The sequence below is a fragment of the Trachinotus anak genome, unplaced genomic scaffold, assembly GCF_046630095.1.
Source record: "Trachinotus anak isolate AG129_WGS33_773 ecotype Australia unplaced genomic scaffold, CSIRO_AGI_Tana_v1 ptg000005l, whole genome shotgun sequence".
Taxonomy (NCBI): domain Eukaryota; kingdom Metazoa; phylum Chordata; class Actinopteri; order Carangiformes; family Carangidae; genus Trachinotus; species Trachinotus anak.
The window spans coordinates 4909376-4922763 of NW_027273856.1; the positions used below are offsets into that span (position 1 = coordinate 4909376).

At 44.2% G+C, this 13388-nt stretch overlaps 1 protein-coding gene across 1 annotated transcript in view; it reads left to right on the forward strand.

The window, feature by feature from the left end:
* The first annotated feature begins 793 nt into the window (after nt 1-793).
* fgf11a (fibroblast growth factor 11a) overlaps nt 794-13388 on the forward strand; it is a 93687-nt gene continuing 81092 nt past the window's right edge. The window contains exon 1 of the mRNA XM_071477914.1: nt 794-1515. Coding sequence (XP_071334015.1) covers nt 1323-1515 — 193 coding nt within the window. The 5' untranslated portion in view covers nt 794-1322. The remainder of the gene's footprint in view (nt 1516-13388) is intronic.

Below are 13388 nucleotides of genomic sequence, written 5' to 3' on the forward strand. Positions count from 1 at the left end.
ACAGCATCCAGCGTAAGGCATGGCTACCTGCCAGCACACCCCTCTCTGCTCCCCTCTCCCCCTTCACCTCATCTCCTCTCCCTCCCTCCCTCCCTCCCTGTCTCCCTCCATTCATTCATCCCTCGTTCTCCCAACTGCGAGGTGGCATGCGTGGCTGAAGGACACAGCGCTGCGCTCTGCTGTGGTGTTGCGCGCTGCCGAGAGAGTTGGAGAGCCTGATATCCGACGGGGGGGATAGATAGACTCACTGCACTCCCTCCCTCCCTCTCTCTTTCTTTTCAGTGTCCCTGTCTCTCTATCCCCGCGCTCTCTCGTTCATGAATGTCACCTCTGTCTCTGGGAAACGCTGGATTTACCAAGCCTCTGTCTGTTTCCCTTATTCTCTCAGGGTGCGGGTGAACGCAAGGGTGATGCCAGGAGAGCCTGAAAGACAGCAAGGGAACAAGCCGCACTCCGTCCAGCAGCGTCCGTCCGCATCCCTTCAGCCTCGTCCCAGCTTGCGGAGCTGATACCTCAGGTCGGACGGTCCCCACTTCTTCTTCTTCTTCTCCTTCTACTTCTCTTGCTCTGACATTGTTTCGGGTGGAGAAATTTCACAGGTGAGGAAAAGGAAGAAAAGGCGCTGCAGTGTGTCCCGACAGTGTCACTCCTGTTATTTTGGAGAGTTGTTTTTTTTGGACGTTTGTCATCCCACCGAAGCGGATCAGGTTTCTGATCTGCGGGACTGAGCGGGTTAAGAGGACTAAACGTGATTTTTGTTTCACAATGCGACGAATGGTTCCAGCGTTGAACCCTGTCAGACGGGACTGAGTCAAACTTCCCAGGACCTCCAGGAAGAGGGTGAGGGTATTGTTGGACTGGGACAGAGGCATCGGGGGGGACACTGAAAACAGTGCATTGGTTTTTGGGTGGATAACATCATGACTTGTCCCAGCAGAGGAACAGTGACGTATCAAGGCTTCACCTGAACCTGACTCCCAACCAGAAAACAAAACACCCAGAAGGACATTAAAGGCAAAGGCTCATCAATCCGACCGTCAGCGAGCGCCAGTTGCCTGTTTTGGGTGGGCCTTTTGAGGGATCCACCCTTCTTTCCTCCACCTCCTCCTCTTCCTCCCCTCCTCTCTCTCTTTTTCTGCCCTTCTCCCCGCCGCTTCGGTCCATCCTCAGAAGCCCCCTCCTCAGCTCTGCACCCCTCCCTCAGCGGTGTCCCGTCGCCCTGGGTGAGTGGGCAGGGGGGTGGCCCACGGTACCCCCCGACACCTGGGCGCCACCGAGCCGCCAGCAGCTGGTGAGGCGGCGGCAGGGTCAGCGCTGGGAAGATGGCCGCTCTCGCCAGTTCCCTGATTCGCCAGCGCAGGGAGGTCAAGGACCCCCAGGCAAACCGGCAGATCGCCAGCAAGCGCAAACCCTGCCCAAAGAGCAACAAGTCGCTCTGCCAAAAGCAAATCCTCATATTAATATCCAAGGTTCGACTATGTGGCAGTCGAGGGAGAAAAATGGAGAAAAGACCAGGTGAGTTCCCACAGGCCTTCCTGCTAAAATCTCACGTTTTCCAGTTTCTCCCCTCCCTCTTCATCTTCTCTTCTTCTCTGCTCCGTTTTCTGCCTGCACTGGATAACTGGATTTTGATGGTTGACTTGCCAGACTACAGATTAATCCTCAACTGTAAAGCCTCAATACAGAACATCCGCATCTTGTAATTTCTCATTCAGGACTTAATCTGAATCTGGGAAACATCCCAGTCCGTCTTCCTGGTAGCCGAACACAACTCGCCCCGTATTTATAGTAGCACAGGAAATAGACTGAGTAAATTCCATACACACAGCTCTGTACCACGGACCAGAGGCAGGACCTATCCTGTGCTGCGACTGTGGTGACGACTTTGTTGAGGTGCATGTCAACACATCCACACACACACACACAAGCCGGTAATCTGTAAGCACACAACCAACTTGCCTCATGCATGCGGTGATTTACCGTGATATAAAAATGTCAAGAGGCGCCTCATTTGTGATTCTGGGAGCCATTACTCTCCCTGAGCTTCCCTCAAGGCAAGTGGAACATAGTGCGGCCTAATTCATCTTGTGTGTTTGTATGTTAAATGTAATTGCAAAATTATTCATCGACGCTAAATGAGACAATGAGGCTTGATTTGTGTGGAGAGTGCGTCTGTGCTGCATATGGTGATGTGTTTTCGACATTATGAGCCAATGGTAACGTGAATATTGAATCTTCTGCACTGTTGATGTTGTGTAATAATATGGTTCTTAGAGGTACTGTAGACTTAATGAAACCTTTTGGCTGTACTTGGAAATACATATCTATATTTAGATATGGATAGGCTGGAGACTGAGCAGTACAAGCACACACACACACACACACACACACACACACACACACACTGACTTGGCTAAAGGTCCACGAACAAAATGTACTTTGGCTGGCCAGAGCACTGTGGTACCAAGGTTTGTGGGAAATAATTGAATAAGAACGTATAATTGGCTTTTTTTTTTTTTTTTGGGGGGGGGGATAGATCAGGCTTTTCTTTAGGAGTCATGCCATTTTTTTTTTCTTAAAGTCAATTAGGATTTGTTAACATTTTTTTAAGTTACATTGTAGAAATTACAGGAATGGAGAGACAGTTTCTTCGTTTGCTGCATGAGTGTGTGTCTCTTTAGTCACACATAACAAGCCATAACGTTGCCTTTGAAACCGAAACCCAAGTCCTGAGAGCTTAACCCCGAAAAGCCTTCTTTGTTAAAGTGACCGTGTCACCCTGTCCTCTGACCTTACACAAAAGAGAACACAGAATAACAAAGTAGAGAACATACAGCAGCTTCCAATTATGGTGAATTATGTCCATAGAGTCCGCTACAACATTTTTTCTTTCTTTTTTTGCTTTTTATCAAGTCATATATTCTTCTTCCCCCCCTTTTGTTTGTTGTCATATTTTCCATTCCTCTGTCTACTCATCTTTGAGGTATCTTGGGCCACTGTACTCATTTGTGTGTCTCTTAAACGAGCTTGTCCTTACCTCACCACTGAGCATGTATGTGTGCCTTTTTTCCCGGCCTTTCTGTACTTCCACATACAGTACAGTCTGTGTGTGTCCTTTCAACCCCCGTGCATGTGTGTTCCGTGATATTTATTGCCTCGGTGAGCCAAGTTCATCATGATAATTACATGGGGAACCTCTAACGTGGGAAGCAGCATCTGCCATAGAGGTGCCTGCTCTCTATATTGTAATTAGGGCTGTAAAATATGTTGGACAGGTCGTGGCAGTGCCAGCTCTTCGGGAAAAGGCCACACGTGTGCCACATGCCCATTGTTTGAAACCATTTTCATCCTAATGGCTTCAGCGCGCCTCACACTCTGGTGGATTTATGATGGTCATCATGGGGACGAGGCGTGGAGGCTGTGGTTAGAGACGCATTACCACCTTCACCATCTCGGGCAGTGACCATTACAGGGGTGTGTGTTATGTCCCGCGTGAGGCGGTGTGCGTCTTCATCATTCTCTCAAGGAGTTTGTGCATGTGCGTATGTGTGTTCAGCATATGGAGGACACTGCTGACCCCTGGCCATGAGTGTGTGTGCTGTAGCTGGTGTGTGTGAGCGTGTGTGTGTGTGTGTGTGTGTGTGTGTGTATACTCATCATGTGTGAGTTTCTTCCTCCCTCTCTGAGCTTCAGCCCGAGGCCACAGTTGACCCCTGGCCAGGAATAAACTACTAGAATATTCCTGAGCCTCCACCTCCTCCTCTTCTTCCTCCTCCTCTTCCTCCTCCTGGCAGGACTTCAGAGTGGCCTGCTTATAGCTTGCCTTCACTTTTCCTCCAGCTGGCCTCTATTGTTTCTACTGGCATCATTTGGCTTCTACTGCATCCTGTGGCTGACAGTCCCTTGCATTGACTTACATTTTGGTTGGTTCCCATTGTTTCCTAATGGCATCCATTGTCTTCCATTGGCTTCCTTTTGGCTCTGGTTACCTTTCGCTGGCTTCTGTTATTTCTTGATTCCCTAATTTGCTCTTGAAAATTTAAACAGGGGTGATAAGATTTCAGGAACTACCTGAGACTTTCAAATTAAAATTCCACCAAGATTTCGCTAAAGACAACTGATAACAGTGTGACATATTGAAGTATCTCACCTCCTGACTAAACCCCTGAAACTCATCTTTGTTCCTCAAAATGACATATTTAGAAGTTTTTTTCCATGACCCACCACCTACCTCTCAGCCGCTCTGTGCTGTGCTCATCAAACTGTAGTTACTCTACACTATAGCAAGTGGTAATGTAGTAATCCACAGTAATCCAGGCGTGCATGTTTCAACTGGAAACTGACTGACGAAGATGAAGAGGAGCAAATTGTACACGGTCGCCTTCATGTCGATGCATCAGATTGGTAATGTACTTTATGTATCGCTCTCTACAACGTGAGAAACACAACAGTAATAGACAACATGAGGCTTTGGCTCGACTACATAATCAAAAAGCTCATAATGTGTTGCTAATGTTAGATAAACCTTGGTCCCTGTTACTTCATGATCTGAGTCACTACACGATGTGAGTCACAACAGCTGACTGCAGCCAATGAGAGCATGCAGTAACACATAATAAAACCCCAGTCATCATCCAGAGGTGCTTAATAACAGCAATACTGACAGTTAGTCAGTATTAGAAGGTGGTCCACGCTTTTATATCATTCAGTATGGTTACATAGATCTTTAAATTTGGCTAGATTGCTTTATTGGCGATACTCCAGCATCATGAAACCTACTATACTTCACTTCATAAGCTACAATATGCGATGATTTGCTAGCTTGTCAAATGCAGTCTAAACTGGAAGTAGATGTCCAAGACCTTACCTGCCATAAATCATTTATGCTCACACTGTGTAATGACTCAGATCATGTAGTGAGAGTCCAGATCGCCAGCTCTGATTTAGCTCCCTTAGTTAATTCAGCTTGCAAAAAACAGATAATAGGCTACACCTGGCTCCTCCTCTGACACCCCTTGTTGCACTGTAGCACAAGGAGTACAAGCCGCGCCCTGCAAGTTGAGTTGATCGGTTCCTTAGGTGTGTCATGTATGAAACTCTGGCTGTTTGAATCTGTTTTTCTTATTTCTGAGAGTGTCTTTGGTTCATTGGCATATTCTAACACCACAGATTATATTGTATCATATACAAACACATCATATGGACATGTTATGTTAAAAACTTGATTTTCATTAGAAGAGGTCTTTAAAGCATCAGAACTCGTACAGGCTGATAATTTATAATGCAAGATGGACACATTTGTACTGTGTTGCTTCACAGGTACAATGTGTCAGTATTATACATGCAGCCATTACTGATCATTATTACGTTTGCACCTAGCTTAAATGTCAAATGACATCCAAGACAACAGGTGCAGGTAGGGCCGGGTCAGTAACTGTACACCACTGTTCTCAGCAGGCAACACTCAAGCACCAAACAATGTGATCACACTCATGGAAAGTTCCCCCAGAAAACCAATAGTGAAACGGCAGCTTTCTAGGTCAGTGGTGTGACATCAGACTAATACCAGTTGCAGCATAACTTCTCTTATGGTTTTTCCATTTCCCATTAAAATCATAATCAGGAGCAAGTAGCTGCGTCATTGAGGCTGATCATGTCACGTGCCTGCACTGACACTACCCAAAACTGTCACCAACTTTACTTTACTCTTCCATCTCTTAAATATCACTACTGGCTTTTAGGCTACTTGTTTCTACTGAATGCAGTGGCATCCCACTAGCATCTCTTTGCATGTTGTGGCTTCTGCAAGCCTAACTCTACATAACTTCAAAGACTGGGAATGTTTCCATCAGGCTTTACCAGTTTTTTGGGATCAAAAATAAAAACACTGAGGAGGCCAAGAGTCTGCGTAACTTGGTTCAAGTTCTAAAAAAAGACAAAAATGCCAAATCTCAGAAAAGAGACAATGAAATACCTGAATGTATAATAATAACTAATGCAATTGTGTTACACCATCTTGAAAATATTTCCTTAAAGGTAGTTGATGGTGAAAAAAACTGATTCTGATTCACAATGTATTTGCTTAAATTTTAGGAGTATGCATGAAACTCAACAACTTTTTGATAAAACATTATGATTGTAAACTGTCTTTTCTTTTTCTCTTTTTTTTTTTGACAAGTTTTCTTCTTTCAGAAATGCAGGAATTTGATCTTGTTCGAGTCCCTGTCAGACCCCACGTTCAGCTCAGTTAACAAGAATCCTTAATGAGAATTAAAACCTTGACCTAAACCCGTGTCAGCTCACACACAGTCCTGTGACTCCCATTTAAACATCCGGTCACTCTATTTGCAGATCAGTATGTTGTGATACTTTCCACAGATAAGCGAACGGCCCCTCAAATACACAGTGTGTGTGAGTATGTGTGTGTAGATGCTATCATGCAACAACACTGTCAGCTGGTGTGTGAGTGCATTGTGACTGGATAGTTTAGGTTCCCTTTGTCCTGTTGAAGGCCATTTGAGGCTATTGTGGCAGAGGAGGAGTTGCACTAAAGAACCTGTGTGTGTGTGTGTGTGTGTGTCTGTGTGTGTGTGTCCTCACACACTTGCTGTGTACCTGCTTCCAAGTGATGGGGAGGGGGAATAACGTGTGTTTGTGTGTCCCGGCCTGACCCACATACCTTCCCCTCTTATGTCCTCTCTTACACTGTCATCCCCCATCTCTCCCCCACTCTGTAACTCCCTCACCTTTACACACACACACACACACCCTCTAACCCTCACCTAACCCATACTAATGATGCCCCGGCACTACAGCCCACTCAGCTTATAACAAGGTCAGCTTGCCCTGCACAAACGCACACCCACACTCACAAGCACACCAACCTTCGCAGACACACACATTCAAGTGCAGATATACACAAATACGTATATGTGTAATTACCAACACACACACACTTACACAAAAACAAACAGGAAAAAAGAAAAAAAACACACCCACGCACTTGCACACACAAAACACACAAACAAATGATGGGATTTCACGATAATCTAGGTAGGGAGTGTGGGAGAGAGATAATTTTGCTCCGGCTTTGTGTGTTTGTGTGCGATGGGTGTGTGTGTGTATGGCGCTGATATGATCTAATGAGGATGTTAAGCCGCCTATTGGATATCAAAGTGAAACCAGAATAGCTTGTGTTGTCCTCTGACTGCCTGCTGGAGCTGCTGTGGAAGCCCTCTTCTCTTCTGTTAACAGGATAGAATAACACTTGGAGTTGTTACTGCAGCATGGGGGCCAAGTGTTCACCCAGCTACTGCAAATTGGTTTGTGTGTGTGTGTGTGTGTGTGTGTGTGCGGGAGAGGGAGAAAATATGTGCGCGTTTGTGTCGGAGACAAACGACAAATGACAGTGTGACAGTAGTCAGTGCACGCACCTCGGCCAGACTCTGAGGTTGTATGTGTGTGTGTGTGTGTGTGTGTGTGCGTGTGTGCGTGTGTGTGCGTGCTCATTGTTGTGCTGTGATTCATCAGGCCACATCAGCTCCTCTCATTAACACACACTGATCTATCAATAATGTGCGGCAGCATTTGGAGAGCACACATTGAACTGGGGCGATTTACTGCCTCATAGACCGGACAGGCCACACCAGGGAGGACTATATTTCTCCCCCTCTGTCTCTCTCTTTCTTTCTCTCTCTCTCTTTATCAGCTTTCTCCCTTTCTACTCCTTCCTCTCAGTCCGTCCCCTGACTGGCGTTCTCCTCCTCTCTATCTCACCTCCCTTTCCCCCACAGCTTTGATCACCCTGTCCCCTCACCACACTTATCTTCTCAAGGACATCTGGCTTTCTTATAACTGTCTCTCTTCACTCGCTGTATTTTCCCCCTGTGTCTAATCATCTTGTCTTTGGGCCAGTCACTTAGTCACTGGATGCTACAACGGCAGAGATACTGTAGGTATTGTGCTGCCACGTTACGTAACCGCCGTTCTATTGTTAAAGGATCAGGAGCTAGTGTGATGCCCGTCTAATGCATGGGAGTATAATCTCTCAGTTTTGGATTTTGTTTACTGTTGTGTTTCCCTTTTTGAGGTATCTACGTGTTTCTATGGAGGGAATGAAGGCGTAGGCTTTGTTGAGGAAATTGTATGAATCTGTGTGAATTATTAACAAAAATATGATGACATTGGTTGTTATGTTTTTGAACGTTGAACAAAAGTCACAAAAGAAATCCTTAAATGCTTGATAAATGGCAGTATTGTTAATACACTAGCATTTAGTTAACTCATAAGACCTGATACCTGATGACCTGACTGTCCTTTACTGCCTTGTCTTTTGAGTAATGTCTAATTGTAGCATCTTTGTAGGAACATATAAATGGTAAATCAGATTGAGGATAGTGTTTTTGTTTTTTTTTTAATATTTTTTTGGGCTTTTTGTGCCTTTATGATAGATCAGTGGAGACTGACAGGAAAGGGGAATGACATTCAGGAAAGAGTCAGACCGATCCGGAGTCGAACCGGTGACTGCCTGCTGAGAGCGTCTTGTGCTCACACATGGCACGCGCCCCAACCACTCGACCACTGGGCCGCCCCGAGGATAAAGTGTTTTTTGTCACTGAAACATATGCAGAGCAGGAGTAATAACCTGAGTAGTGTCTGTCATGCTGAATATGGACCATTTTGACCATTTTGACCTTTTCCTCTGGGCGTCAACTCTGAAAACGTAGACTTCATAAACATTCTGCTGTAATACATTTCGTTTTCTTTGGACTTCAGATGCTGCACAGATCAGTTGCAGTTTGTGCGGTCGCGATGCTTAGCTGGTTAACATTCCTCGCTCTCGGACGATTGAGTGAATTTTCATCGTATCGGAACTTTTTGTTTGCAGTTTGATTAATTCTACTGTCCATTTTTCCATGTGGCCTCTGTAGGAAAGCTCTGTTTTAAACTGTAGTGAGCTTGTTGTAATATGACTGGAGTTGTATTTTAAAAGTTGTGGCTGCTTTTAACTTGGGACTGGACTTCGCAGCAGAACAGAAAGACCACAATCCACCATATTCTCTGCATCTTTTATCCATCAGCACGGCCAAATTTGACCTTTCTCTACTTCTTGCTTTATGATGGCAGTAGATTTGCACAAAGTAATGTCGCCTTTCTCTTTTTTGTCAAAACTTTTGTTGTCAGTGGACAAAAACTGAATGGGGGGGTGTTTCCCTGTTTGACCACACAGAATGGCACAGTGTCAAAACTTGAGAGTTAGTTAAAACAGTACAAGACTAATGCAGCATGACTTTTTATGTTGCAGATTTTTGCCTTTTTTAACTTTAGGGCAAAAAATTACATTACAATTTCTATTTTCATCAGTTTGAGCATGAAAAATTAAAAACCACATTCATTCTCAATACAAATGAGTAAAAGGAAAAGAATAGAGTGAAAAAGAAATTGATTAAATCCATTACAATTAGGATTTTGTATTACCATTTATTTTTTGACCGAGCTGAGGCTCAGCATGTTCCATGTTCTTCTCTATACATCGATATACAGATATTTTTTTATACGTCATTTTTAGATTAAAACTAATGAACATGCATAGATGCTAAATGATGGCAGTGTAAGAGATTCTGAAAATAACAACACATATCATACCTCGCTGAGGGATAATGTAGAGACTGTACATGAGCCTGTAGATGAAAGGAGGTAAAATAAAGCAGAACCAGCCTGGAGTTGAGAGTTAGAAGATGCTCCCTCCTTTGAAACAGTGCAGTGAAGATGCAGAAATGAACAGCTGTACAGTAAAACACAGGAAATGAACCTTCTGCAAGCCAGTGGGCATTTAGAATTGCTTCATTACATCGTTGTTTCCAAAAGGGTGCTAACGAAAGGGTTTTTACAATATCCTCCACTGGCCCTTTGGCGTCGGCTGCTCTGTGGCGTCCACAGTAACAAACGCCAGGTTTACATTGATCACATATCACCACTTAGAAGGTTTCACAAAACAGAAACAGTATTGGGTAATATCCCAATGGAAATAATATTTTCCTCAAGATCTACTTCACTATTCTGAAGTGGTAACAGATACCCAAACCTTGGGTGATGGATAGGACCCTTCGATCACCTGAGAGAAGTATCGCCATGTGCCGTACAGCGTCCGCCGGCGGCCTCTGTTGTTTTGTAACAGGTTCTGCCCTCTGTCTCTGCCAGTGTGGCAGATGTTGTGTATGAAACGGTGCCCGGAATAAATGATTTGGAGATGCTAACATTTGGCCTGTGCGATGATCAATGTGGGCTTTCAGTGCCGCCCCTCCCAACCAATTGATTTATTGAGCCGACCACCATTTGTTTTGCTGCGGAGCTTTTTTGGATGGGCATCAATCATCATTATCAGACAAAATAGAATATTTCTGGTGGACGTGCCAGTGTGTGTATGAGACTGTGTGTCTGCGTGTGACTGTGTGTGTGTTTTCTGTTGTGTTTCAGTGTGAGCTGAAAGTTTGCTTGTGTAGAAGCCTCTGAAGTGTGTGTATGTGTGTGTGTGTGTGAGCTGGTGAGGACGGGTTGGGTTTATGAGGGCTGCAGTGCCCTGGTAGGAATGAGGTGAGCTGCTTGGACTCAGTATGGCACATTCTTGGCACGGCACGGCACAGCATGGCGCTCAGAACACCAAAGTGTAACGAGAGCAGGGCAGTTTCAGATCTGGATACTTCTGGAAACGCTCTTCAAATGACCTCCAGCCGAGATTATACCACACAAACACACACACACACACTTACAGTGACACATGAATGTAAATGTGCACATTTATCTACACCAGCACTCAACATCTTATTTTGCATGAGACGATTTCCACTCTGCTGGGATTCACTGTTTTGAGAGCACAAGTAACAAACGACCGGCGAGTGTCGAGTCAGCATCTTGCCACCCCCTGTCACCACCCCCCCCACCAACCCAACCTTGCCTTCTTCAAAGTCACAAATCCCCACAGAAAGAGCGCACTGTCCCTTTAATCAATGTCTATTGTTTACATCACAATATTAACATGCTGAGAACAGTAAATCCCGCATTAGCATTTTATATGCAATCAATTTGTCGCATGGTTTGTGTGGACGTGTGTTTGGGGATACAGCACACGCACATAAACAGACACACACAACTATGGGGAAACACAGACAGCATGAAAGCCTCTGGCTATATCCCGAACAAGACATGGAGGCACGCAAACAGCTCAGAGAGAGACACAACAACACAAAACACTCACACACACACCCACTCATCACCATAAACACTTCAAACCTGCTGTCGACCGATGTGCGAGGATAAAGCGGCTGTATGGGAAAAGAGTGTGTGTGTGTGTGTGTGTGTGTGTGTGTGTGTGTGTGTGCGCTTTCCCGCTTGCGTCAGTATCTGATTATGTGTTAATTTACTTTGATCACAGAGACTGTGGTACCCGAGGGTGGTGTAGGATTTACTGACAGGTGTTCTGGACCAACAGCCCAGCACACTGCAGCGGGGCCTCAGTCCTCACATTTGTCATTTACTGGAAAGATCAAATGTATCTGAGTGAACCCTGCGGAAATATTTATTACATGAACTTTAAAATGTGATTAAATGAATATTACTTTATTTATGAAGTAGAGCGATAAAGATAAAGTAGAACAGTTATTTGTCTGAAATTCACAAACTCACCTAATTTCAAGTCTCTACGGCTTCAGCAATATGCAAATTCTTTAGCCTTCAGTATGTAGAATAATTGAAGATCATTAGCTGCTGGCAGCAGTAAAACTGGATGGTTGGTTAGTTTTAATGAGCATAAACCAACCAGACTTGTTTAGGGGCTCACTGAAATACACCTCATGCATCATGCATTATCAGACAAAGTCAGTTGAAGTTTTTAAGCTAATTGTGAGTTTTGCTTTTAAAAATGATAAATACCATGACCATCAGGGTAATAAAAGATACTTTTAAAGGCTTTTTCACCCAAATTGCAAAGAAACATTTTCACACCTGCTCCATAGGTTTATTCTTGGGGCTCACATAATTTCTGTGTAAAGAGTAAATGGTTCCTATTCTGTGAGCGTCATAAATGAAATGCCATTCACTCCCATTGTATTGGGATGGAGCCAGAAAACCAGGGCTGAGGACATCTGTGTGGCTGGAGAGATGGAAAAATGTGACTTTGATGGTAATTTGGGTGAACTCTTCCTCTCATCATATTTAGATAATTATTTACTTTATTAACTTTTCAACATGTGTCAGACAAGGCAACAGAATGGCCTAGAAGCTTGATTTTAAAATGCAGATACTTCATAAAATTACATAAAATGTAATTTTATGAAGTTAAAGTTTATTGTCTTTGAGGTGGAATAAAAGCACACAGAGCATCAGAATAATCTGATCTTATATTTTTCAGCATATCGTCCTAAAGGGGCGCTCTATTCATTTTACATGAGGTTAAGTTTACTTGTCATAGGGAATTTTATTCAGCCTGTAAAAATGAGATTTGACAAGTGCTAAAGCTAAGAGTCAGAGAATGTAACCCTGATGATGTCATCAGGGTCCGAGATCACAAATGCATAACAGAAAGCCTGTATATCAAACTGGGTATGGGGTTTGAAGACAGTCTGTCAAAGATGGCTATGGAATTGCATTATGGGAAATGTAGCATCCAGCACTTTGAGCCATATCTGGGACTAAAAGTCAGGATATTTTCGCCTCTGCTGCTTCAGTCTTTAACATTTGTTTTACTGTGGAAGCACAATACTAAATCTCCATCAATACTAAAATACTTTGTTTACCTCGAAATGATTAGAGCGTATGAATTTATGGCCATTTTCAGTGGGACTGATCTGCAGTTACTAAGGGGCAGGGAAGGGAAATCCATCTCGTGCAGGAACAAATGCAGTAGCAGCTAAAACAAACTGTTTACTCCAGGGAACAGGATCAGATAGAGGAGAGAAATATTTCAGTGCTCAGCCCTAATCACAGTGTGGCTAACTTCTTTGGTTTATCCATACATCTGTTGTCTTTGCCATCACCTCTCATTCTTTCATTCCCCCCCCCCCCCCCCCCCCAACTTGTCGTCATCTGCAGCCCTTAAACATGCACGCTGCATTTACTGTGCTTTAAGTGCTGCTACCAAGTCAGAACACGAATAACACTGAATAATGTAACTTGCGTGCATCTGCAGACAGACAGCGGAGGCGAGAGTTCCCACCATATAGAGACAATCCATTATGTTACTGTATAGAGGCGGAGTGGGCAGTCACGTAATGTACATGCACACGGTCTGTGTAAACAAATGCAAACCAACTATTTCTCTTGTTTTCAGGAGAAATCACACCGACAGGCATGCAGCTTACATTTGCGGGTTGCTCACTTTCTCACACTGGCTG